The sequence below is a fragment of the Phyllostomus hastatus genome, unplaced genomic scaffold (genome assembly GCF_019186645.2).
Source record: "Phyllostomus hastatus isolate PE091 unplaced genomic scaffold, TTU_PhHast_1.1 phas_contig_98, whole genome shotgun sequence".
Classification (NCBI taxonomy): domain Eukaryota; kingdom Metazoa; phylum Chordata; class Mammalia; order Chiroptera; family Phyllostomidae; genus Phyllostomus; species Phyllostomus hastatus.
In genome coordinates, this window is record NW_025333999.1 from 7676950 (window position 1) to 7704912 (window position 27963).

Sequence of the window (27963 nt, forward strand, 5' to 3'; positions counted from 1 at the left end):
CCTTAATCTCTTGCCAACTTTGGACATTGGTAAAAAATTGTAGTCAGTCTCATGAATCAAAACAAAATGGTTTTGATTTCATCTTCCTTTTCTTTGATTATAAGATATACCAAATGATGTTCGATCTCACTCAAAATTGAGGAATACTTGCATCAGTGGTGTGGTTCAAAAGGATGAGATGCACCTAAAACAGACTTTATGTAACTGAGTAATTCTCACTTCATCTGTAACATACCACCATGGTATACATTCAAACCCTAATATTTTCACCCATGCAAAAATTGTATTGGTCTTCATTAAGCATCTATCTTTCCATTGTAACATAATGGTCTTCTAATGGTCAAGCACAGTGGATACTTGGAGTGCCCCTGTTACTTGTCTTCCCTTCGGTTTTTGGCATTATACAATAACCCCTCCATATTTTCTCTTCTGTTTGCTTCTAGGATGTGTGGTCTGGGTTCTCAATAGCTCTACTATCAGTCCAAGTTTGATTGCAATATCCTCTTCTTTTGTTCATAGCCTAATCTTAGCCATCCCTTAAAAGTCAATCTTTCACATTTTCCCACAACACACACACACACACACACACACACACACACACTTTTTAAATCTCTTTTATTTCCATATCACCAACATGATGATGACACAAATTTTGATCTCAGTTCAGCCCAGATAGCGTGTCTTGAGATATTTACCTATAGAGTCCAGTAGAAACCTCATTTTGAAGATTCCACAGGAAATTTAACAGACCCCCCAGATAATCAGTTTTTCTCTTTTCCTCCTCCACCACCAGCAAAGTTCACCACCTCCTTCACCATAGTCCCTTCGGTCACTCAGCCCTCAAGCCTGGGCCGTCACTGCACACAGCCAGCTGTTTATTCTAGCTAGTTCTGACTCTTAGTTTTCGAATACATTCCACTTTGCTCTTCACGCTGCTACCCCCACCCTAAAACAGTCCAATATATGGTTTTTGAATGATAGATGAGTGAATGAATAGAACAGGAAGATACTGAAAGAAACGATGGCACATAGCACCCTATTTTAATAATCAACAGAATAGGCTTTATTAAAACATATTTTTAAAATTATATTTTATTGATTATGCTCTTACAGTTGTCTCAATTTTTGTGCCTTTGCCCCCCCCCCCAGCACCCTCCACTCCCTCAGGCTATCCCCACACCATTGTTCATGTCCATGGGTCATGCGTTTAAGTTCTTTGGCTGCTCCATTTCCTATACTGTACTTTACATCCCCATGGCTATTCTGTAACTGCCTATTTGTACTTAATTGCTTTCGGTTTTCAAAGTGTGTTTTTAGACCTTGAGTTCATTCAATGTCATGAATTGCCATTATACAGTGGACATCACTTGACGTTTTCTTGTAGGCGCTTGCCTCCCTCCCCCTCCGTCCCATTTCCTCTACTCCCTCCCTTACCGACTTCCCTTTTTCCTCATTTACTCTCTCTCTCCCTTAAATGCATTGCTTTTCTCTCTGGAACCCTCTTCCTCTTCAGCTTCCCAAACCCCGGCAACGGTCCCTCCCTCCCTCCCTCCCACCCACCCACCCTCCCAGCACGCTGGTCAGCTCCTCGCAGCTGACACGCAGGCTCAGTCCCGCCCACGCGGACGCCGAGTCACGAGGAAGCCAGCGGAGAGCCGCGAAGGGGGCGGGGCGAGGTCTGGTCTCCGCAGCGCGCAGGGGCGGAGCCGGCTGCGCGGGCTGCCCCAGCTATATCTACGCCTGCGCAGCGTTGCTGCGGGGCCAGTCGGGACAGAGGAGACAAGATGGCGCTGCGGGCGATGCGGGGGATTGTGAACGGGGCGGCACCCGAGCTACCCGTGCCCACCAGTGGGCCAGTGGTGGGATCTCGGGAGCAGGCGCTGGCAGTGAGCCGGAACTACCTCTCCCAGCCTCGCCTCAGTGAGTATCAGAGGGCAAGATGGATCTTGTCTTGGCTCTTTAGCCCAGCCCCTTGCTCATAACTCACCTGCTTAGCCAGTGGCTTGGGGGTGGGGGATGAATTATTTATTTTTATCTTTCGCATCCTCCCGTACCCTCAACCACAGGTGAGAAGATTAGAGTGTACCTTATATTTTCGTGAGGGAAAGAGCACCAGCAGGAACTTTCCTCGGGTTGGTGGGCTCCTGCTCTCTCCAACTTCCCTCGGCTGGAGCATTCTCAGGCACTAGCTTCCCTCCCTCGGGAAGGCCGCTTCTTGTCACTCCAGTCTTCATCTTCGCCTGACCTCATTTGGGTATTTAGTGGTCGAGGGAACGGCCCCTCCCTATCTGCTCTCACTAGCTTGGACCTCAGGGCAGCTCTTGCCGCGGGCGAAGGTGTCGCTGACGTTGTCGGGCCTTTCGGGGATGGAGGTCGGCCGGTAGGCAGAAGGAGACGTTGGTTGGAGGGGATGTTCCACAGCAGGACACCTAGATATCACGGAACGCTAGAGCTGAAAAGTACCCCGCAGGTTATCTAGTCTAATCCTCTCATTTTACAGTGAGGAGCCTAAGGTTGCTGGAGGGACAGCACTTGCCAGGCTTTAGACACCTGCTTATTGGCAGAGCAGGAACTAAAATTCCAGGTCTCTGAATTCTTGCCGGGCTTTTTTCTACCATTGCCTGTTCATTTGCTGACCAGTTAACCTAACTTGGTTGAGTGCAAGGCTGTCTTGGGGAAACCAAGCATCTTTGCTCACATAGCATGATTTATACAAATCATATGCATAGGAATATTTAAGTGTTGTGATTATAAAAAGGCCTTAAAAAACCAGGTTTAAGTGAACTGCTCAAGAAATGGCTCTTTATTACGAAACAGTACAGTTGTGTAGCATCAGACCTCTTCACAGCTTTCTTAGGAACTGGGGATGAGCCCTGGAAGTAGACTTAAAACTTGGGAAAGCACCTGATGTTTCTTTCCCCAGGTGGCAGGACTATATTTGCGCTGGTTAGTTGCCAGAGTGCCTCTTTGTGGGTGGCTCATTGGTTAAAAAGAATTTCAGATGAAGGGTTTCTCTCCTGTCTGACTAATCCCATCCTGATCTGTTACTGGGTCATGTGACAGCACTGCAGGGCAGGAGAGGAAAACACACTTGGTTCTACTGTTTGTCAAGATGTGCTTTTTACCCTGGGAATGATCTGAATTAGAGAATGATTATTGGAGGTTTATTGGGAATGTTTATAAGCTGATAGGAATGTTTCAGGATATTGACAGATGTTGCATTTTATGTTGACTTTATCAATAAATTTATACCCAACAATTATGAATTCACTTGTGAATTGCATTTGCATGCTTTGCTTTGGGTAGACAGACATTAGTGGTGTTTGTAAGAAAAGATTACAAGGGTACAGTAGTTAGTTTTCAGTAATTCAGTCAATGTCAATTCAGAGAGTATCAACTGAAATAACATTTTTTAGAGGGTTCTCCATGATTAAGGTTGTAAACCCTTAAGAGGGGTGAGTATGGTATCTGTGCCTAGCCAGTGACTAAAGAACTTCCCTAGATGAGATTCCTTCTGACAGAATCATTGCAACATAATGCTTAAAACTGAACCTTTAGAGGTCAGGAATCCTTTCTGTATACTCAGCGCCTCCCACATTGCTTGACACACAGATGTACTGTGTCTTAGAATTTATTGTATAACTTGCATTTAAACCCCTTGTTCTGATAGTTTAGTGGATAGATTCTTAACGTGAATGGAATCAGAGTAGGGAGTTGGGGTACTTGACTGAGTTGAGTTCCCCTTTGTTGAGTTACTCTGAAAGGCATAAATGATGTCATACTTAGGCTAACAGATAACTGCATTTGCGGAATGTCATTTTTTTTTCCTGTATTGCCAAATTCTTGATTCTAGTTAACTGTTAATTGCTTGTGAATAAATATTGATTAACGTCTTAATTTTTTTAATTAAAGATTGATGATACCATCTTAGGCAGTAATGTTACAGTTATTTAATGTGTGCTGTTCCAATGAAGGAACAGAGTAATATTGGCAATTCACTGTACAGATTGGATCCTGTTTTAAAACAACTTCAGGATTATGGGGCTGTTAAGAACTGGAAAATGGGATGTGCAGGCTTAATATAATCTTGAGCACTTTAATTGAATTCCTAAAGTCACAAGGAAAGGAAACTTGATTTTCTTTTAAACTTTGAGCAAGGTTCAATAATATACATAGAGCTTCAGACACTATACGTTTTGAATTAGATAATCTCCATCATTCTTGAGACCCTAGGTTAAGTAACCTTTTGTTTCTTACATTATAAAGCAGAGCTAGCCCCAGAAAAGTCAAATAAAGGGATCATTGGCCTGCCTGTTCCTAGAACCTCTCCCTCGGTGCCCACTGCCCTTGGTGCCCACTGCTCAAGGTGTGGGTATCTACTCTTGCACAACAGGAGATGATTGCTCTGGGTTTTTGTTTTGCTAATGAGGCGGAGGCTGAAGGACTAGATCTCTTGTGCAATGGCTGCCAAATTTTTCTCTTAAAAAATTTCACAATCATTAAGTGGTGTTAGCAATGTTGAACAATCTTATATCCTGCAGGAGGAACAGGATGTCATCTGACAAGATATATGCTTCTTAAAAACCTTTGTAGATTTTGGTTTTAAATGTTACTCCATAAATATATTGTCTGCTTGGTAGTTCAGAATCAAAGATGTGCCTCGTTGGTTGTAGAATGTGTTTGGCATATAATGTAAACGTGCGTCTGCTGTGTTGTCACAAGTTCTGATCATCCCCTGCAGATCCAAGTTCTCATTCATTTGGAACATTTTAAGAGAGGAGTGGTCATTATTTCAGTAAATAGAAGTGTTCATATAATCTGTGAATGTTTTTTTTTTAGTTTTCTGAAGAGTAGCTTAATGTCTTTGGCAGCCTTACTCTAAACTGTTATCTCTGCTTTGGGCTGTTAATGGTAATGGTGAGGAAGGCTGGATAAATATCCTGAGAGATAAAAGGTGGTGTTTGATAACATTTTCTCTGGTAGTTTTTTCTTTGCAAATAGTTTTATTATCATGCAAAAGAGCTATAGTTTGTATATAAACTGTTTTTGGTATATATTCGTAGTCCCAAGTGCTCGGAACTGTGTCATCCCCATATTTCTTAATTATAGTGGAGACTGGGTTCAGAAATATTATAGGATCATAGGATACCAACTTGAGAATTAGGGGAAAGCAACCCAAAAAACAAAACCACTTCTCATCCTATCTTTCCTGTTTAGTAACAGATTTCTCAGAGCCTTGGAGTCTTAGTTTAAGTGCAGAATGGATGTATCAGCCTTGCCTGCCTACTAGCATCATCGGGAACTGAAATAAAATAATCTCTCTAAAGATGCTCTGCAAAAGTGTGGTGCACTCTCCAAATTTTTGTTTGGTGATTTTTTTTATTTAGTTTGAATTACAACACTTAATAGGTTAGTTTGTGTATGTCAGTTTAATTTAAACCAAGCATGTTGCTTAACCTCTGATTTGTATCTGAAGTAGTCTCCTCCTGTTTTTCATGTTTTCCAATGAGGCAAAACTGCTGAAGCATTTCCATTAGCGTCTTTCCTCTATTTAAACTCTCCAGCTGCTACACTCCATTGAAGAAAGATAGTTTTGTAGTAATGACAAAAATGTGGATACAAAGGGAATCATTGTCCTGTGCATTAAATAGTCAAAGTAACTAATTTTTTTGTAGCTAAACATGCAGACTCATTGGCATTATTTTGAGTGGCATAGCTATGGGCAATTATGAGTGGGTCAGACTACAAAGCGACTAGTGCAGTGTTAGTGTTTGAGCAGCGGTGCAGAGTTAAAGAACTAGCGGCTCTGGAGCCTGACTTTGTAAGTGCAGGTCCTTGGGCACGTTACTGAATTTCTGAGAATCAGTTTCTCTTCTAAAACTTGGGGTGATATTAGTTAACTCACAGACCTGTTATGGATATCAAATAAGTATTACTGACAGGTGCTTAGGAAGTGTGTATTGATAGTATTGATATTAATGAATTCAAATGGTTACTTACTGGCTTTTTCAGAGGCTACCTAGGATGTAACCTACAGCATAGGGAATAATCAATAATATTGTGCCAGGTCGGTACTGGAGATATGGGAGGAACACTTTGCAAGGTACATGATTGTTGTCTAACCACTGTGCTGTATACCTGAGACTAATACAAAATAATGTTGAATGTAAACTGTAATTGAGAAATGTACATTAAAATTTTTTTAAAGGCTACATATATTATTGCAAATGTAGAGACTGCTTTTGATGCAGTAGAACCTTGTTTTATGTAGAAGTTCGCTTTATTCACTGTTTCCAGGAGAAGCAATGATTAGCGTTTCTTTTTCTTGGTCATGCTTTTGCTCGTGACTGGCAAAACTTCGTAATTTTGAATGTGCTGGATTTAAGCATGAGATGCTGAAACATTTTTGTAGAGGTTAGACGTTCGGAGATCTTTTCTAAAAAGTAAGGAGGCTTTCAGAACCTGAAGGATTTTATCGATGTTACTTTGCCTGTAATTCGTCCCTCCTTCCATTCCCAACTGTTGAGGTAAAAAATTTGAAAAGGTTTTTGTTTCTGTATTTTTAAGCACTGGGTTCTAAGAAAACTTGTTTCTAATGTATCTCACTTTGCATTTTCACGTAGCAATTTTAGAAAGTCAGTGTTAGAATGTTTGGACTCTTAAAATGAGAACAATGAATCATTTTTAGGGGTAGGAATTATTTTTAAGAATATTAGGTTATTTTCAAACAATGGAGTGGATTTTCATAAAAGTTGCAGAAAACATGACAATTGGGGTCTTTCTAATAATTTTTGAGGAATGGCTAATTCTTTACCATCCATTCAGGCAACTTAACTTTTTAAGTTTGTGATTTGCCCTTTGTCTGTAGTTATAGACAGAAGTCATCGGGGGGCCTCTGACAAGATAGTTACAAAGACAGAGGTCCTGCAGTACGCGTTTGCAGTACGCGTTTGATGTCGGGGTTTGAATGTGTGGAAGCCAGGGGCCCTGACAGTGCTCGCCTGCTCTGTCCCCATGCTCCTAACAGGGCGTTGCTTCCGGGCGGCAGGAGTTGTGTCTCTGAGTTCTGGAACCCCTGGAGCAGAGAGGCTGGTCTCTAAATGGTTTCCTCATTCCTGGGAGTCTGTGTCCGTGCCAGCAATCTCTGCCCCAGCCTCCGTGAGAAATCAAGCAAGTGAGAAGTTCTCAGTTGGTTGACAGCTAGCTTCTTAGAAATTATTTTAGGCCTGTAGTAAGCTTTTTTTATATACCCATTTTATTTTTTAACTGTTCTGATTATGAAGTTTAGTTAATTCCGATATTATAATTACTCTCGTGAGTGTTCTGTTTTTTCCCTAGTTACCATTGTACTTGACAAGTGGTGTGAGGTGTGATGTGGTTGAAGGACAGCTAACCTGGGGGTGAGCTGCCTTACGGACGGACGGCAGTTCATTCCTAGGCCGTAATTTTCAGGGGAAATAGGAGTCTCCGAGCTCACAGTAACATTTGACTTTCTTTTTTCCTTAAAGGATACTTATCTCGTTTGACCCTCTGACTTTTCATTTCCTTCCCTACTCCCTCCTTCATAAAGCAATTTTCCCAGTTTTTAAGATGCCTTGTAATGATAGCCTTTACCTTAACAGACTGCATTTTCTCAGATTTCCTTTGTGAGTGTTGTCAGTTCTGCTTAAAGTTAAGTATTCCCTTCCCTTTCCTCATCTACTTAGGTAAGTGCCACCTCCTCTATAAAGCTTTCCTGTTCTCTTCAAGGTGAGAAGGACTGCTAGGTTCCTCCTTTGCTCCCACGCCCTCCACACAGCTGTTAGAACCCATAACTACCCCTTCTCCACATTAAACTGTGAGCTCTGAGGGAAATCTGTTCCTCTCCACCTTTTTTTATCTTTGTATCCTGGCTCCTTAAAACATCATGACTTACTTAAAACATCATAGTACGGGTTCAGATGGTTTTGGCTACGTGTGGGTAGATGAAAAGCTGTTCAGGCACAGCCATATCTAATACATTCAACAAAAAGTGTGGTAACTGTTCGCGTGCTCCATATTGTAACAGGGTGAGAAAGTGGGGAGAGGTTTCTGTGTGACCCCAGGGAGATATTTGAGGCTGTTGTCCTGTTCAACTAAAGCTGACTCTTCTGTTTTTTCCAGCGTACAAGACAGTGTCTGGAGTCAATGGTCCACTCGTGATCTTAGATCATGTTAAGGTAAGACACCACCATCGTCATTTAGCGATTTATGAAGTTAAAAATGGGGCATTAAATCCTCTTCACGTATACTTTAAATTTTACGTCAGGATTTTTCAGCCGTCTCTTGGTCTGGATGTCAGTGCTCTATAGGAAACAAGTTTTAGATCAAAAGTCAGAAGACTGGATTCCGGTACTGGATCTACTGTGGATCTGTTAGTGACCTAGGGTCTGTTGTCGGCAGAATTAAAAAAAAATTGTCACTCCTACCTCACATGTCTGTTGGGGAAAAAACCATAATATTTATATTTATAAGTATATTTTATAACCTGTAGAATGTTATGTAGATAGATGGTGTGCATGTGACATGATACATGATTCTTACCGATACAGATATGTGGCTCTTTCATAGAGTGCCATGTGTTATAATTACTTGTTACATTTTTTGTCTTCTCGACTAAAATTTTAAGGTCTATGAATGAATAAACAATGCTACTTTTTATCTTTGAGGGCTTGACACTAGTATTCAAATATTGAATAAATAAATACAGATTATCTCAATAGAAACTAAACCCCTAAAGCAAAGTATAGTTTTTACTTTTTCAGTTTGTTTTACTTTAGTTACATGTTGTTGTAGCCACACATGTATGTGATAATTATAAACACATTAGTGTTACCTTAGTCTAGAGGCATAGAATATAGTCTGTAATTGAATATCCTGGGCGAAGTCTGCCAGAGTTCTGTGATAAATATCTCTGGAGAAAATAATTTCTCTAATATGCTCTCCAGAACAGTAATTCTATGTCGATTGTTGTGGTGGATTAGGGCGAAAGGCACACAGTTACTTGTTTGTTGAGGAAAGTAATGGTAGAAGTGTGTTGGCATGTGACCTCTCTTGTAGCAGAAAATAAATGGAAAAACATCTCTTAAAAGAAAGGTCAAAGTACATTGTCTCTTCAGCTTAATACTGTCTCATTGAGGTAATGTTTTTGTGCATAGCAAGGTATCTATACAAATGAATCTCGAGGTTCACAGCAAGTGTACCTCCCAGCTACAGTTTCATACTAGTCTGCAGTTTGATTCACAGCCACAGTGTGTAGCATTCCAGTTGTACAAGGATTAGGCAGATGCCCAGAAACGCTTTGTGAAAGAGCCATCACTTCTATTTTTTGAGAAAATATAGGAAGCTTTATTTGTGTCTTTATTTTTTCTTCTATATTCTATAATAAAATTTTGGGCCCTTTTTTAAAATGTGAAACTTTTATATTAATAAATATATTATTGAAAAGTTTGAAAATATTCATTCATCAGCACTATGTAAAGTGCTGAACTCAGCCCAGAAAACATGATGTGAACGGTGGGCATGGCCTCTCCTCCAGTGAGCACAGCGCAGTGGGGAAGCAGGTATAACACGGGCACAGACATGTCTAATTACTTAGTGCTATCAGGGGTAAGTAAGTCCAGGGCACTGTAAGAGTCGATAATAGGAAGGACTTAGAAAACATCTCTGCAGAAGTAATTTTAAGAGAGCTAAGAAAGTTTCATTGAATATTTGGGGTATATATAGCTCCAGCTGAGAAAGAACTGGTAAATTTTGTGGAGTTTTAAAAATGGCTTTATACCACCAGATTTAGAGTGATTGCTTTGTTTTCAGTTCTTGGCTTTTGTTTTTAACTTAAAGCATACACATAGGATGAAGGAGCAGATGCCATCACACGAATCGCATCACAATAGGGGAAAACGGAGACTGCTGCCCAGTGCATCTCAGTGAAGTGAGCACACCTTTGATTCCCACGCTAGACAAAGGGTAGTACAGGAAAAGGAAGTTATAGCTATTTTCACTTAAAAACACAGGTTTCAAAATTCTTATTAAAATGTACTTGTGTATTGGATATTAGCAAAAATATGCAAAAAATAAGCACAATTAGGACAAATTAGAGTTTATACCAGTAATGATACAAAGTATTTTCTAATACTTGATATTAGAAAACGTATCAGTGTAATTCAGCTCATTCATAGATTAAACTAGAAAAAGCTTATGCTTTTCTCAGTAAATACAGAAAAAGTAGCTGATAGAATTACTTTAAAAAAAATCTTGGAAATAAGGACTTGATTAAATTTTTAACCTCTTAAGGGATACCCACCACAGCCTCCAGCAAATAACGCACTTAGGAGAGACTGTGAAACATTTCCATTTACGTCAGGAGCAAGGCGAGGAGTCCTATTGTCCCCACCACTCTCCATCCTTGTGCTCAGAGCCCAGCTGACCTGGGGAAGAAGAAGTTAGGGAGTCAAGGGATCAGGAAGAAAAAGGCACAGCTAGTCATCCTTTTTTGGTGATGTTAACCAAACGGAAAACCCAAATCATTCAGTGGACAAACTGTTGGAAACAAGGTGTGAAGCAGAGTTGCTGGATGCATGATCAGTCTACAGAAATCAGTAGTAGTCTGTGTGCCAGCTTAACTATTTAGAATGATCAGTACCTATTTATAGAAAACTATAAAATTTGTTTAAAGACATAAAACTTAAAATAAGTGTAGATTCTGTGTTCGTGAACGACAGACTAGAAAGGTGTTGGTTCTCCCCAGGTTACGACATTGGAGGTAGAGTGACGAGGAGTGAAGATCTGGGGCAGGAGTAAGCAGGGGTGCCGGCAGGGGAGACGAGGCACGCTCTTCACATGTGAGAACTGGGCGTGGTACCTGGTAAAGGCCACCCTGCAAGTCAGTGGGGCGCATTTTGTGCTGCTCAGTAAATATTATTAGGGCATTTGGCTTCCTGTATTAAAAAGAATAAGAATGAGAAAAGTAAAATTCCTTACCAAAAGTAAATCCAGATGGATTAAATACCTGAACATAAAAAACCTATTTTAGAAGATAGTAAAAAAGACCATTTTAATGACTTCAGTTTAGAAAATGTTTCTCAACAGGACACAAAAGGCACAAATCATAAAGGACAAGTTATTTTATAACATAAAAAGTTCTAAAACTTAAAGTGGTAAGATCCCATAAACAAATTTAAAAGACAAGAAACAGACTAAAAGCAGATATTTGCAAAAAAAAATTAGTATCTAGAATCTACAAAACTCCTAAAAATAAAGAGCAGATTGCATTGAAAAGTGAGAAGATATGAATGAGCCAGTCATAGGGGATGAAGTCTGAGTTGTCAGTGAGCGTGAAAAGATGCCCAGTGTTAGCAGAATTGAAAATACAAAGTAGAGAGATGCTATTTTTTATGTTATCAAATGGTAAAAATTAATGCTTAATAATAGTTATATAAGCTGACAGAGATGTAGGGAAAAGATACTTTTGTACACTGGGAGGGAGACTGTGGATCAGTTGTTCATTTGGAGAGGAGTGTGGCAGGAAGCGGGCACAGCCCGTGAGGAGCACACGTGGAAGCGTCCCCTGCAGCGTGTTTGCAGCAGTGCAGATTTGGGACGGCCTTGAACCCCGTCAGCAGAACGACTGAATAAAGGGTGGTGTCATTTGATTTTATTTTCACTATAATCTGTTCTAACATTAATTTTAAGATGCCCATATATTCACGTTAGCATGTCCAAAATCAAGTTACCATCAGTCGTCTGTCATAGTGTAATTGGCAGATGCTTGCCTTCACGTCACACAAAATTGCGGTGCATCTTCTCATAGATTATGTTGATGAAATAAGGTAAATATTACATGACCAATTCAAAACATAAGGTCAGAGGAAATAAAAAATTGCAGGATATTTTTAGTGTGTTGCCATTTATATAAATAAAACCACACGATATTTTTGGAAACATGCATTTAAAATGTTAAGAATGGATTAAAGGAATACATATCTGGTTAGGAGATTTAGACTTCGGGGGGGATATTTGTTTATTATAATAGTCATTTTATTATCTAGTTGCATTCTGTCCTCTTGCCCCTCAAATACACAGGCAATCACACACAGCCCCGGTCACACACACAGCAGACTGCAGTTCTGAGTAGGGGGAACATGGTTGTTTCTGAGTTCTGTACCTTTCTGTAGTCTCAAAACTTTATACACAGAAGGAAAAAATTTTAATTACTGCGTTTTCATGGATTTAAGACCCTTCTCTCTGTACCTTATGCTGGTTTGCCAGTGTATGTACCAGTGATGAGCATTTGAAGGACTTGAACTACTTCAGGATGTTGTAAACTCAAGGGTGTACCTTTGTGAATGAGGGAGGTGGCGGGATCACATATGTATATACACTGTGATCAAGATAGAGTGTGTGGAGTGTTTGGGGAAGTTTCTAACCCTAAATCTAACTTTAACCTCTAATCCTAAAGTTAAGTTATTGATTTTTTAATTTTTTTCCTAGTTTCCCAGATATGCTGAGATTGTTCACTTGACATTACCAGATGGCACAAGGAGAAGTGGGCAGGTTCTAGAAGTTAGTGGTTCCAAAGCAGTGGTTCAGGTAAGCATTATTTTCAAAACCTGGCCAGCTATACTTTTTCCTAATCACGGAAATATAAGGAATGTCGAGTGTTCTTTCTCCTCATCATTGAATAAGTGTATCTTTAGAGATTGATTACTGGCTGTAGGGGGAGAATTATTTCTGCATGTTTTTGTGCCAAGTGTCAGCCACTTATCTGCACTGTAGCCCAATAGCTCCACCGGCAAGGTGGCTTTATTTATTTTTTAAATGGTTAAGATGAAGCAGATAATCATGTAGAAGGAGAGGTGAAAAGCAGAATTTATAGCTTATGGGATGAAACCAGAATGAGATCTGAGTCAGCTTCTTTAAATTATGTCCTCTAATCCTAACTTTTGATGTCACCAATTATGGGAAATGCCAGATTTCTCAAATAACACATTCCCCCAAAAAAGTAATCTAGAGCAAGTGTCAGCAACATTTCTGTAAAGGGCTTTCTGGAGCCAACTAGGGTCTCTGATGCATATTTTTTTCCTTTCTTTTTCTTTTTAAATTAATTCTTTAAAAATATAAAAAACATTTTTAGCTTGCTTGTAGAATTTGATGTCCTACAGACATGACCCTTGTCAAGAAGTTGTTCATGATATTAAAAATGGTGTGCATTCATGTACAATACTTGACGTTATAAGGGCTGACAAAATTTAAATGCTTATGATTTAAATTTTTTTTACCCTTCTGATTACTTCTCTTTCTTGGTAGGTATTTGAAGGAACTTCAGGTATTGATGCCAAGAAAACATCTTGTGAATTTACTGGGGATATTCTCCGAACACCAGTGTCTGAGGATATGCTTGGTAAATTAATGTTATTACTCATTCTGGGCAGAGATCTGTTTGCTTTTCAACATGTTCCCATAAAGTCTTCTCAGAAATGATGAATATTGGTGTCCTTGTCCATGCGGTACTCTCTCACTGTTTTACAGGTCGGGTATTCAATGGATCAGGAAAACCTATCGACAGAGGCCCGGCTGTCCTGGCTGAAGACTTTCTTGACATCATGGGTGAGGACAGTCAGTGGGTTTCTGTGTTTGGGAGAAATGGCCTTCATCCATCTAGCTTACATCTCTGCCACATAGAGAGTGATTTTTGTGATGCTTTAAGCTAATAACCAACATGTTCTGTAATTAATTATTTTATTATTTAATAACTTTATTTTTCATAGAGATCATCTGAAGATTTTGTATGGAATATTTTAAGATACTCTGGTTTCTCTTCAGAGCGTATAAATCTTTCGCCTTTTAAAATATTTTAAGATATTACTAGGGTATTCCTGAAACATAAGTAGTAAAGCCATGGCTTTGAACGAGGACTGTTCTCTTATTTGCTGCACCTTTATCCACTTTAGGACCTTGAGTTCTGCTACCATATATTTCTTGGGTCTATGTAAGACGAGTGGAAAAAATTAACCACTTTCATAAATAACTATTTTAAGAGTAGAAAGAAATGCTTTATATGGTTTTAATCTTCATGTACAGACATGTGAAAATTTTCCCTTTTTGAACTGCATCAGGCCAGCCAATCAATCCTCAGTGTCGAATCTACCCAGAGGAGATGATTCAGACAGGCATTTCGGCCATCGATGGCATGAACAGCATTGCTCGGGGGCAGAAAATCCCTATCTTCTCTGCTGCTGGCTTACCACACAATGAGGTGAGAGCTAGGAGCTGTTTGATGTACAGTTTAATGAGGGAGAATTTCTAAATGCTTCACATTAATGGGAAACCGAAGAGTTTTCGGCACTAATCCCCACTGGTACTGTTTATACAATCCATTACATTGAACCTTTATCCATGTATGATCGCTGTCTCCTCAGTTACTCTTAGGAATCTTTCCAAAAAGTATAAAGTAGTTTTGTTGGGTAAAGTCCTTTAAACCTTCCCAATTTCATCTCTAAGTATAATTTCAGAAAGTTTAGGATGAAAGTTATTTTGTTCTAGATTTGTTATTTTAGATTTCAACCCAGTGCTTTTGTACTTCTCATCAGATTGCAGCTCAGATCTGCCGCCAGGCTGGTTTGGTAAAGAAATCCAAAGATGTAGTGGACTACAGTGAGGAAAATTTTGCAATTGTGTTTGCTGCTATGGGTGTAAGTAAAATTATTTTCTGGTTTACTATCAAATATAAAATTGATTGCTTATGTTATTAGAACAGTGTAGAAAATTACTCATGTATCATGGAATTTACATCCCCATAGAGAAGTTGCAACTTGGCATTTTGGACAAACTAAGGATTAAAATCTGGCATTTGACTATAAAATGTAAGAATAATTCTCTTTGTGCCCAAAGCAGGCTGTTTAAGCTGTTGGCTTCTGTGAGAATATTTTGAGGACTTGAAACTTTAAACAAAAGAACAGTGGAGATCTGTAGCTTGGCTTCATCAGAAACACATGTTGAGGGTTTTCTTCTGCTAGTGCTGATGAAGTCATTACTATTTAGGTAAACATGGAAACCGCCCGGTTTTTCAAATCCGACTTTGAAGAAAATGGCTCCATGGACAATGTCTGCCTCTTTTTGAACTTGGCTAATGACCCTACGTAAGTAAAGAGAGCTATTTCTTTCTGCTCACCCAGGCTTCAGGTCAAAAATGTGGCTAAGAATAGGGAGGTAAAATGTTACAATAATGGCAGCAACCTGGGCGTAAGAATGAGATAACTCTTTAAATTCCAGTTCTACTTCTTGGTAGTTATTTGGCTCTGAGCAATTCACTTAAGCTCCAAAGCTCAGTTTTCTCTTCCAGAAAGAGTGACAAGCAGCGTTTGACTCACAGGCTTTTGTGCCTGTTCACTGAGATACTGCATCGAAGTCACCTAGCCCACTGTCGGCACTGTACCGCATCGTGCGCACTGTCTGTGCTCAGTGGTCCTCGCCTCTTACCTGAGCAGTCGGGACCCTGTTCCTCTTTGTTTTCCTCTTCTCTGATGTGAGAGCTGTGTAGTTCTGAGAATTTATTTATAAAATAATTTATCTTTGTAGAAGTAAGTTTTATTATGTAAATACCTAAAATAACTGCCTATTTAAGAACTTTTAAAGTAATAATTGCTTTACCCTCCTCAGTTTACTTAAAGCTTTTAGAGGGAGACTGTACTATTATTTCTAGAATCTCATTTTCTTTTGTTTTTGGCCTGTGTGAGTGACTTGGGACTTAATGTTCCGTTTCAGTATTGAACGAATCATCACTCCTCGCTTGGCTCTCACCACAGCTGAATTTCTGGCCTATCAGTGTGAGAAACATGTGTTGGTTATCCTGACAGACATGAGTTCTTATGCTGAAGCACTGCGAGAGGTAACTTTTCCCTTCATTGAAATAGCTTAATTTTCAGGGTAATCTTGTCTCTTTGTAAGTTTTTACTTTCTTTAATCATGTTTTTAAAACTTCGTTGCTCTTATACTAGTAGAATACCTTAATTAATCAGAAAGGAAAATCCAACTTGTTTTCAGTCACTTTAGTTGAAGTGATTAGGAAGAGATTTCAGCTATTGTCCTGTTTATCATACTGTCACTGTCTCCACGGATTAAGACTTCACTCTAAAATAGAGTGAATGATAACTGTTGCAAGCTACTTACTCAGTTACTCTCCCAGAAAGTTTTACCTCTGTCCAGACTGTCAATTTTTAACCTTTTACCGAATTTTGTTTTTAATGATGTCAGTAAAAATAGAGGCCGTATTGTGGCAGCTCCCTTCCCAGCACCTTTTCCTTCGGAAAACTCAGTGTTTACGTAGGAACAGTATTAAGATTCTAGACTTATCACCCAGAAGTTTAGGGTGTTTTTTTCTAATGCAAGTTACTGAAATTTTGAGTAGGTTACTCTTTTAAGCATATAAAAAGGAAAAGACTTCTGAAGAGACAGGCTGTGCAGCTTCTTAAAATTCTCTGAGACACACACCTCACCCTGCTGCTGTGCGGGTCAGTGGAGGACACCCCACCCCACGTCACAGTCCAGTACTTTTCTAAAATCAGCAAAAATGAGTTACTGGAGAAGTGAAATTAAAAAATACATACTTTACTTTTTATTAGCCTCAACAGATGTGAAATTGTTAGGGTGCCATTAAAGTTTTCTAAATGCAGATCTTGTTTCCTGTGTTTCCGCATCGCACATTGATAAAGCTGGTGTGCAGAGTGTGCTTTGAGTGACACTGTGGTAGCACACTCGGGAGGTGCCCAAGTAGCACGCACGCCTGGCCTTCATGCTTTTGGGTGTTTAGTTCCTATAGATTGATGGGTACACCCACGTTCTAGTCCGCATGTCTCTAAGAGAAAGACCTTTTGTTCCTATTCATGTTCTGTGCAGCGAGTAGACTCCTGGCTCTGTGCTTTTGAGAAATTATTTTTTTGACCTTTGGTTATAATTAGGATATTGACATTTAACAACATTGCCTTCCTCATAGAGTTGTTGTGAGGATTAAGTGATGAATGTAAAGTACATTAAATGCCTCCTGGTATGGATTTCCTCCCCTTCTGACATTTTCAGGTTTAGCTTACATAAACATGGCAAGATCCATGGCATGAAATAAATCTTGTGAACTAAGAAGTTCTCATAGTTTTAAAATTAACTTCCTTTGATTTATAAAATTGCAAGCACATTTTCTTCTAGCAGGCTATTTGAAAATTTACATTATGGCAACATGATTTTAGCAAAAAGGAAAAAAAACAGACTTCCAATCCCCAATTGTCAGCATTTTTGTTGCAGGGTAATTTGAATTTGTATTGCTAGATTTTTGTAAATGAAGTCTTAGAGGCAATATTTAAATGAAAAAGATAATATTCCAACTTTGTAATTTGGCGTGTTCAAACAAACAAAGCTTTCCTTTCCATGTTCTGGTGTGTGATCTTTCCCTCCTGGGCTTACTGTCAGGTTTCAGCTGCCAGGGAGGAGGTTCCTGGTCGACGAGGTTTCCCAGGTTACATGTACACAGATTTAGCCACAATATACGAACGCGCTGGTCGAGTGGAAGGTAGAAACGGCTCTATTACTCAAATCCCTATTCTCACCATGCCCAATGATGGTAAGTGTTTGTTTTTGGATGATGGCAGCCCTACTTCTTGTAGGGACTTTGATTCCAAGAGAGAAGACTGTCTACCTTTTTGAGTTGAAATTCTTATGAGAGTTTATCCTTCAAGAGTTCACTTTAGTGAAATGTACCCAAATAAAAGTTTTCATTTGAACACTGCTCATAATTATCAATATCCTTTTGTGGAAGAAAAAAACAATTTTCTTTATAATTTGAATTTTAAATTTTCATTTACTTGGTACTGTTGAGTGCCTGTTGTTTGCAGGACACTGGTCTAGATAATGAGGAATTTATGGTTTTAGAATGTATGGTTTTTACCTCATGTAAGTTTCTCAGTCTAATTGGATATTTTTTACATATGTGCACAAAAAATATAAAGAGACATAACTGTCACATGAAAATCACAAACAGTATGTGTCATAAGACATTAGAGACAGCCCCGGCTGGTGTGGCCCAGTGGATTGAGTGCCAGCCTGCCAACCAGAGGGTCACTGGTTTGATTCCGATTCCCAGTCAGGGCACATGCCTGGGTTGCCAGCCAAAGTCCCCAGTAGGGGGTGAATGAGAGGCAACCACACATTAATATTTCTTTCACCTTTCTCCCTTCCTTCCCCTTTCTCTAAAAATAAGTCTTAAAAAAAAGGCTTTGGAGACAGATGATCACCAACGGCTGGTTAAAAATGGCTGTCTTTGTGTGCGTGAAAGCCCACAAACAACGCCTGTCTGCACGTGGCTCCTGAAGCAAAGCCATCGACCTTTTAGTCCTTATCTTGGATTTTATGAAGCACTTTTATGAGATATTTTCCAGAAACAGGAATAACTCGCTCTATTTGAGGATCGTTCTGAGTGCTTTATAAATATTGACTCATTTGTTCCCCGTAGTGACTTTGAGACAGAGTCGCTAACCTGAGGCACAGGGAGGTAAGTATCTGTCAAGGTCAGGAAGTGAGAGCTTTAGAACGCAGGCCGTCTGAGTTCATCATTCACTCCACCTGGTACACTGTACTGCCTCTGACATGAAAGTCATCTGTTCAAGAAAATAGCTACAAAGTTACTTCATGTAATTTAGCAGACTCAGAAATGTCTCCATTCGTGTGACCTTTTTGGTGCTGTGCATCATGGTGCTTTACTTATCTAGCAGCTCTGTGTTTTCCATGTTGAAATAGTTATGAGCTAGGAGTATTCTTAGTATACATCCATTGGCAAATCTCTACAAGGGAACTTTGTATTTAAGGTGGAATTTTAAAAAATCTTTTTGGAAGAGGTCACATAACTAGGAGAAATAGTACTTTAAAAATGTATTTATTTTTAGAGAGAGGGGAAGGAAGGGACAAAGAGAGGGAGAGAAACACCAATGTGTGGTTGCCTCTTGAGCGCCCCCTACTGGGGACCTGGCCTGCAACCCAGGCGTGTGCCCTGACTGGGAATCACACTGGTGACCCTTTGGTTGGTGGGCTGGCACTCAATCCACTGAGCCACACCAGCCAGGGCAGATACAGTCTTTTTTATACTGTAGCTAATTTACCCTATGTGCCAACACATGTCTATGCTGCAACCAAATAAAACTGTCTAATAACTTCTAGCCACATTCTGTAGTTTAAATTTTAAAGTTAACTAAAATTAGATAAATTTGAAAAACCATAAAGTTTTTCAGTTATGTTAGCCACATTTTTGTTGTGCTCAGTAGCTACATTTGGCTGGTTGCTACCATATCGTACAGCATAAGTATAGTACTTTTCCATTGTCAGAGGAAATGATTTATATAGGGCCATTTTAGGTAATGCTGTAGGTGATGCAGATGGATGTCCTCTGGGTTTGTTTACATGAGGTGGACAACTTTAACTAATGTCAGATGTCTTCTCTGGTAGATATCACTCACCCCATCCCTGACTTGACTGGATATATCACAGAGGGGCAGATCTATGTGGACAGGCAGCTGCACAACAGACAGGTATTTGCCATGTGAGCAGTGCTAGAAACTCACAAGTCTACTCTTCTGTGACTTTGATTTTGCTCTTGGGAATTTTTTTTTTTAAATATCAACTTAAATTGATTTTGATACAGCTGTAAACTTGTCATTTCTGTATACCGCAGATCCTTGAATAATGTTGTTTAATTCAATGTCATTTTGTTCTAAAGCTGATGAAATGCAATAAGAAGTTAACTCTTGTTTATATCAATTAGCCTGTGATTAAAAATGGTTTTGTTATGTGCCATTTCTCTAAAAGTCACAGAACCAATCAATGATAGTAATTGAGGACTTCACTACAAAATCCTGCTGTGGATAAGAGTGCTAGCATAAAGAATTAAATTTCTACTTTTCTTTATTGTGCCTTTACATGGAGTCACTTGTTTTAAAGAACTTTTCTGGATATTCTATTCCATAGTGGTGTAGTTTACCAATCTTGGTAGTAATACAAAAACAATTTTTTCCTGTTTTTTTTTATTGAGGAATAACCAATCTATTAGTTTCAAGTGTACAACATAATGATTCAGTGTTTGTATACAGTGCAAAATGATTACCACATAAGTCCAGTTAACATCGATCACCATAGTTAAAATTTTTTTCCTTGTGATGAGAATTGTGAAGGCCACTCTCCTGGGTGCTGTGTGCTGTGCAGTACAGTTCTGTTGACATGGTTACCGTGCTGCACACCACATCCCCCGGCTTATGCGTTTTAGAGCTGGAAATTGGTGCCTTTCGACCCTCTTCACCCATGTGGTTCACCCTCCCACTCTGCGCCTCAGGGAGCCAGCCACCAGTCTAGTCTGTTCTCTCTATTCATGAGCTCTGGGGTATTTTTGTTTGTTTGTTTTTAGATTCCACATCCAAGTGAGGTCATAAGGTATCTATCTTTTTCTGTTTGACTGTTTCACTTAGCATAATGCCCTCAAGGTCCACCCATGTTGTTGAAAGTGACACAATTTCATTCTTTTTTATGGCTGAATAATCAAAGACAGACTTTTCTGGTTCTGTAATAGATCACACTTTAGGTGGAATTATTGTTAATCTTTTTATTTTGTATGTGATTTTGAGTCAGTTCAGAAGATCAGTTAGATTTGATACTGTAGGCAGATATTGAGAATTCAGTTTTTCAATATAATCTTATACTGAGTATAGGTTTCACTTTTTGGATTTGATTCTCAAAAGAAATACTGTGCCATGAAGTATTTTGTACCAGCCAGTCATGTTCAAACTAATCTAGGAAACAGTGCAGCGGTTTAATGTAATTTTAGGGATAGTAATGAGTTTCAGAATGCTTCTTTTCTACCAGTAAAGCTTGAATTTTGTACTTAAATACAGTATTTTCCCCTTCCATTCTGCCCAAGATTTACCCACCCATTAATGTGCTGCCCTCATTGTCACGGTTAATGAAGTCTGCTATTGGTGAAGGTATGACCAGAAAGGATCACGCTGACGTCTCCAACCAGCTGGTACGTATATCTTCTTAAGGGTGGCCTTTAAAGAAGTACATACCTTTGGCCCATTCTTTCTCCTGTCTTACACCTCTTATCTTTCTCTCAGATCACTTTTCTTTTCCCTGTCCACATACAATTTTAGTAGAGACTTCATGTGAAATATAAAAAGTCATTAGGCCCTGGCTGGTGTGGCTCAGTGGATTGAGTGCAGGCCTGTGAACCAAACGGTTGCTAGTTTGATTCCCAGTCAGTGCACATGCCTGGGTTGCAGGCCAGGTCCCCAGCAGGGGGCATGTGAGAGGCAACCACACATACCTTAATGACAGTTATGGGGCATTCCTGAAAGGGTGCTCTAACATTTCTTGCTTAACATATTAAGCAGTCTCTGGAACTCTAAGGGATGCTGGTTTATGTATTCTGTGGACTCCTTGGTTTCCATAGTCGCATGAGACTGTACAGCAGGCACAAATAAAGAAAAATACTTTAAACTTGGAAGTAGAAATGGTACACCTGATATCACAAATATTTTTCTTGAACTTCTGGATGGAGTACTCAGTGGTATGAGTTTTGATTTTCAAATGCTCTAGAAAATGTAAGCTCATTGACACGTTAAGGAAGTGTATTTTTGTAGTAATGTTTATTGCATACCTAAAGACTCCTTCCTGAGTGAGACTGCTTTGTAATAAAGTCCTTCTGATATTTTCATGAGTTTTATTTATGTGAGTTGTGTCTGTCCATAACATGACTTTCCTTCTGTGGTCTCTTGTGAAGACAACTAAAGCTACACATGTGTGGCCTTGGCCACTGTGAACATTGGTAAAATCTCCCTTCTGTCCTGTGAACCTTGTCCCTGTAGTACGCATGCTATGCTATCGGAAAGGACGTGCAGGCCATGAAAGCCGTGGTTGGAGAAGAAGCCCTCACCTCAGACGACCTTCTTTACTTGGAGTTTCTGCAGAAGTTTGAGAGGAACTTTATTGCTCAGGGTAAGATGCCTTTTTTCTTACAAACTTCACTGGCTTCATATGTAGCTCTGAAGCCCTCTTTCCTAATTTGAGAGATTTCACATTGGTCTCTGTATAGTTTTTCTTCTGATCGGAGAAGAGGGTCTGGTACTTAGCATTCTGGCTACTTCCCCTCTGCCTTCCACCCCGATACCCAGTGATGTAGCTCCCATTTAACTGTCTCTTCCTTACAGTTGCTTCCCTTGCCAGAGCTTCCTCCTCCCAGCCTCTCTGCAGCCATCTCCTCGGGCTTTGGGGGTTTGGGACTTTTCTGACCCATCTGCCTTCATCTCCTTTTTTGATTTATCTTCCTGCTTCTTTACTGTTTGTGGTCCCAGAGGCTTAGTTGCTTGTTCTTTTTGTGCTTTCTTATTCCCAAGCTTTGGCTTTTCCCCCGTGCTGTTGCCTGAATTGCTGTGTACGATCCTTTACCCTATTTCCAAAGTTTTAATTCCACACCTTCACCTGAGCCCTCGTTGTTTGTGCCATCCCTGAGGCTCAGCATGGTCAGCACCCAAGTTTTTCCCAGCTGACCACCTGCGTAGCAATTCCCTTTCAGTTTCTGTCTACCTCTGGCATGACCATTGTCCTGGTTAGCTCCAGCTCAGTGACTGGGCATTGTTCTGAAGTTCCTGGTGATGCTGAAGCTTCTGATCGCTGGCCACTCTCTGAGTTAGGCCACACTTGGAGTCTTAAGACCTACTGAACGCCTTTGGTCTTGTCCTCCTTGGCCGTTAGGGCCAGCTTTTTCACCAGTCTTTTCTGTCCCTGTGCGCCATTGCCAGGGTAGCTTTTATTGATTGTCCCTCTACTAAAAAGTCCATAATGGTTTCTGCTTCATTGTACCTACAGGGTTTCCAAGCTGTTTTGCTTGGTTTCTCCCTGCCACTCCTGCTAATGCTGGTGGTAGCACTCTTCCTGAGCTCAGTGGTGCTGAGACCAGGTGTGTTTGTTTTGGAACAATGCAGGAAGCTACACACTTAGGGATTTTGCACTTTTCTAGTTATGTGACACATTTTTTATTAACATTAAAATTCCCCAGTATACAAGTGTGTGTGTTTTATTTTTAAAGTAAAATTGAAATTCCCCAGTGTACAAGTGTGTGTGTTTTATTTTTAAAGTAAAATTGAAGTTCTTCTGGTAGAGAAAAGAATCCAGAACTTCAGCCACTCTGATTTCTTGGTTAAGAAATGAGATTTATTTACATGATAAGGATGGTTTATGCTATGTGAGAAGAAGAATAACTTTGAAAACCACCAACCTCTGCATGTGCTCAGGTGGCCTTTCAGACTTTCTACGCATCTGTAGTGGCCTCTGCTGCTGGGAAACACTTTCTCTCACTGCCCTCTGGACACAACACTGGGTTGGGTTCCACTGCCCAAGGTATTTAGATGCTACCCAGCTGTCGGAGAAGGCCCCCTCACCCACTGCACACACTAGACTGCCTGTCTGCTGCCTCTAACCACGGGCCTCTCCCTTTTCTCTGCTTTGAGATGGTGCTTGTGGTCTGGGCCCTCATGTGCATGTTCAGTCTCATCCAGTCTAGGGAGGCCTAATGCTCCGTCCCTCTTTTTCATACTCCGTGCTCACTGGGCTGGTCGTATAGCAGGGTGCACCCTGAATGACACTGGTGAGTTGGAAGTCATTTGCTTGTATTCATCCAATCTCAATTTTTTTACAAGGTCCTTACGAAAACCGCACTGTCTTTGAGACTTTGGACATTGGCTGGCAGCTGCTCCGAATTTTCCCCAAAGAAATGCTGAAGAGAATCCCTCAGAGCACCCTGAGTGAATTCTACCCGCGGGACTCCACAAAGCACTAGCTGCCACTCATCGCTGGCTCAATACCCTTGTGACATACTGGTTCTGCTGTCCGTACCCTTTCGCGCCCCCCATTACCACCTTTGTGTTGGAGTTTACCATGTTACCCTGTAATTAAGAACAGAATAGGTGACATCCTGTGCCAGTGTTGCCGTGTCTTAAACTGCTAACAGACTTTAAAATATCCCCTGTTCAGAAATCCTGGATTTTCCATGCTTTGTTTAAAGTAGCAGCAGGGATGGAGGTGAGATTTCTTACTGATGTGTGTATTTGTACATAGTGGGTAGCCAGTTGCCTGATGGTGTCCTCAGTATTTGGATGTTTAGACCTCCCCCCCCCCACCTGCTCAAGAATATCGCTATCGGAAGTTACAATGCTCTCATCTTCAAATCAGGCAGGGCAGAAGGAAGCCTCCTTGTGGAAGAGCCCCGGGCCCTCTCTCCTGAGCATCACGTTCGCGTTGTCAGTGTGCCGCTGGGTCTGTGCTGCTGCTCTGGCAGCCGGCCTGTGCTGTCCCCCTGCTCCTCCCTTTCATGAGTAGAGCAGAAAAGGAGCCCCTCGTCCTCTTCAGGACGCACGGGTCGGGCCCCCCGTGTGACTGTCTGCCCTCCCTCTGAGGAGTGCAGTCACCGGCTTTCGCACAGCTGGTGTTGATCTGATAGTGGTGGGACACCTTGTCTTGATCCCTACTGAGCTTTCATGCAAAGGGATCCTAATGAAAATGACTAGTGCATTGTTGCTTGGAAAGACTTGGGGGTACAATAAAGAAGGGGAACCTATACCCATTTTACGCTTGGACACACTAACAGTGGTGTAATTTTCTAAAGTGTTCGCCAGGTGCTGAAGGCAAGGCGGCAGGAGAAAGCTCTGCTGCGCGTGGATATTTTAAACTCTGTTAGGGAGCAGCCTCTGGAAAACCCCGTATTTGGTCCTGCTCTCTGACCTATCTCTGCCTCTTCAGGGTCATCTTGTGGCACAAGTGATAGCGTTTAAAAGCTTTAGCCTTTTAATTCCTGCTCCTTCCAGCTCTGAGCCCTGGGCTGTCTTCTCTGCACTCCACTGTGTCTCCTGCGAGCTCCATGTTCTTTGTTACTTGGGCGCAATGGCGACTTCTCTGTGCATTCCATCCTTCAAGTTGTGTAAAGTTCTTCACTTTTTTCTCCGAGGGTGTTGGGGGGTTGGGGGGAGTCAGCATGATTATATTTTAATGTAGGAAATGTGACATCTGGATATAAAGTAAAAATAAATATTAAATTAATGGAAGTGATCTAAAGTGATTCTGTGTCTTCTAATCAGAAAAACAGCAGCAACAAGCAAGTGTATACAGTGGTACACCTCTTAGATTCCCGGTTTAGAGCATCACAAGCAGTGTTGTGAGCCAGCCCTTTGGGTTACAAGGAGCATGGCCAGGTTCTGTGCCCTCTGGTTGTCAGGCTGCCCTTCTCAGGCTCTTTGTGGCACCTCTTCCAACAACTCTGCAGTCTGATCCCGTGCTGAAAGTCGCTGCGGGGTCTGTATCGTTCTTTGTTTCAGACATTTTCAGGACCTCTAGGCCCATCTGCCACAATGAGAGTGGGCATAGATAGAAAATGAAATACAGATTGAAGCAAGCCAAAACTCACTTCAAATAAAGTTTTAAGTAGCCCTGGCTGGTGTGGGAGCATCATCCCCTAAACCGAAAGGTTGCAGGTTCGATTCCGGTCAAGGCCTGTACCTAGGGTGTAAGTGGGTTTGGTCCCTGGTCAGGGTGTGTGTGAGAGGCAGCCAGTCACTGTTTCTCACATTGATGTTTCTCTCTCTCCCTCTCCTTCCCTCACTCTAAAATCAGTAGGCATGTCCTGGTGTGAGGATAAAAATAAATTTAAATAGATGTCCAGTATGTCAGAAACACTGGTTAAAGCAGCAGGATGTGGTGGCATGGGGGCATCCTGTTTCCAACAGGGAGCGTGTAGGAGATGCAGAGGAGGGGTCCAGTCACGGCAGGAGCTGGGGAGGCCTGTGGTCTCCTGCTGTTGCCACTAACTGTGGCCGTGCTCATTTGTCTGTTTGTTATGTTCCTTCTAGGGCTGTAGTGGGGTACAGACCCCAAAGAGGGGTTGGTAACGGGGCCCAGAACTCAAGGTGACCAGGAAATAAACATAGGATATCCCACCCCCACAAGTCTGGACTGGCTGGTGGGACACATGGAGCAGGGCCATTGAGTTATTTTGCATATCAACAAGTGTAGCTAGGGGGATATGCATAACAGACCTTGTGATGTAACTGGGAGGCCGTTCCCTCTGGTTACAGTGCTTGTGTGAGAGCTTGGAGGTGGCTTGCTCCATGCCAAGGGGCCATGCCTGCCGGGACTGGCAGCCAAAGAAGGCAGAAAGCAGTGGAGGGCGGGCAGGTGTAGCTGATTGTGGGAGGAGCCGGAAATGGGGTTGCAGAGGAAGATCCACGCTGGCATTTAAGCACAGGTGCACCAGCCATGTGGGTTCTAATCACACAGTTTTGGGGATTTGAACCACGTGGCTTAGGCAGCAGGAAGGCAAGATGTAGCAGACACACAGAGTTCTCAGTGGTTCGGGAGAATGCAAGAGAGACAATGCAAGAAGGAAAGGGGTGAAAGGACTCTTGCTGGTGGGCCTTGAGTAGGTGCTACGTGGGTTTGGATTAAGAACTGGGATCACGGAAGTGACACAGCTGACGGTGCTGGGAACCGCTGAGCACGGATTACTGGGAGGAACCGGGAGAGGAACCATGAGCTGCTGTCTTCTGTTTTTCCTTCTGGAGGGCCATGCTTCTGACTGGTGTGCTCTGGGGCTGGCCTGACTGGGCAGAAGGGGGAGGGCAGGCCTGTGTGTTTATGGGTGTATCTTCATTTCTAAAGGGAGTGAGATTTAACAGCGGAATTCTGCCATTATTCTAAACCTGTATAACCGTTATTTAAATGGTTCCTTTCCTTTTTACCAAACTCTGGCACCAAGAGCCACAATTCCTAAGGGCGGCAGGCAAAGAATAATAGTAGAGAGAGACCCCCCCGTGGGTCCATTCTGTAACAGGGTTATTCCAAGGACTAAAGGTTTTGTGTGTGAGACACCAGAACAGTGGTCCATGGTGGACACTCAGAGTAGGCTACTTTTATTAACAAACTTTTATTAAGGCAGATTGGCTTAGTACTCATATAATACTTAGGAGTAGTTGGTTGGGTAGTACTCCTGTTAATTTGTTACTCCTTTTTTAGTGAAAACATTTTCTCAGTGTACCTTTTTCTATCGGTGATAAAAGCTAATTAAAAGGCCCATTAAAATTATGCCTTGATATGAACCTTCACTGTGATCAATTTTTTTTTAGAGAGAAAAAATTTTCATTTCAGTGGGCTTAAAGTATTTGGGAAGAGAAAAAGTATCTTTCAAGCTCAGGCTAATTAAATGACTCATGAAACATGCATTGCTGGCAGTTGACTGACTTCTGTTTGTGTGATTCCTTGTAAATAAGAAAATGTATTAAGACTAATGTAACAAATACCTCACTGTAGGATGTTTTCTTTTTAGCAAGTATAGATGATGCAAGGTAACTGAGGTCAACAAACATTGTCTGCTTTTGAACTTTTTCATTATACTGGTAAGGGGAGGTTAGCTTATCCAGTATTAGGGGACAACAGAAGAGTTCCCCACACTAAACTAAAAATACCATGAGGAGACAGCAAAAACTTAACCTTCGAGAGTTACCAAGCCAACTCTTGAAGGAAAATCATCTTTTATGGGAAAACCTAATTATAAAAAAATGGTCTTAAAAAGAGTTATATGATACTATATATAGAGAACCCTAAAGATTCCACAAAAAACTATTATTAAAACTGATAAATGAATTCAATAAAGTAGCTGGATACAAAATTTATATTCAGAAATCAGTTGCATTTTTATACACCAATACTGAACTATCAGAAGGATGAATTAAGAAAACAGTCCTGAGCCCTCGCTGGTGTAGCTCAGTGGATTGAGTGTGGGCCCGCGAACCAAAGTGTCGCCGGTTCAGTTCCCAGTTGGGGCACATGCCTGGGTTGCTGGCTAGGTCCCCAGTAGCCGGGCTCAAGAGGCAACCA

General features: G+C 41.0%; 1 protein-coding gene across 1 annotated transcript; it reads left to right on the forward strand.

Moving 5' to 3' along the window:
• The first annotated feature begins 1734 nt into the window (after positions 1 to 1734).
• ATP6V1B2 (ATPase H+ transporting V1 subunit B2) lies at positions 1735 to 27171 on the forward strand. The gene is made up of 14 exons (XM_045853143.1): positions 1735 to 1920; positions 8143 to 8198; positions 12508 to 12606; positions 13324 to 13417; positions 13546 to 13623; positions 14133 to 14272; positions 14607 to 14708; positions 15058 to 15155; positions 15781 to 15904; positions 17476 to 17626; positions 19501 to 19583; positions 20963 to 21067; positions 21909 to 22038; positions 23739 to 27171. Exons 1-14 carry the CDS (start codon positions 1785 to 1787, stop codon positions 23876 to 23878), a joined length of 1536 nt encoding a protein of 511 aa, XP_045709099.1. The 5' UTR covers positions 1735 to 1784; the 3' UTR covers positions 23879 to 27171.
• Positions 27172 to 27963: the final 792 nt, after the last annotated feature.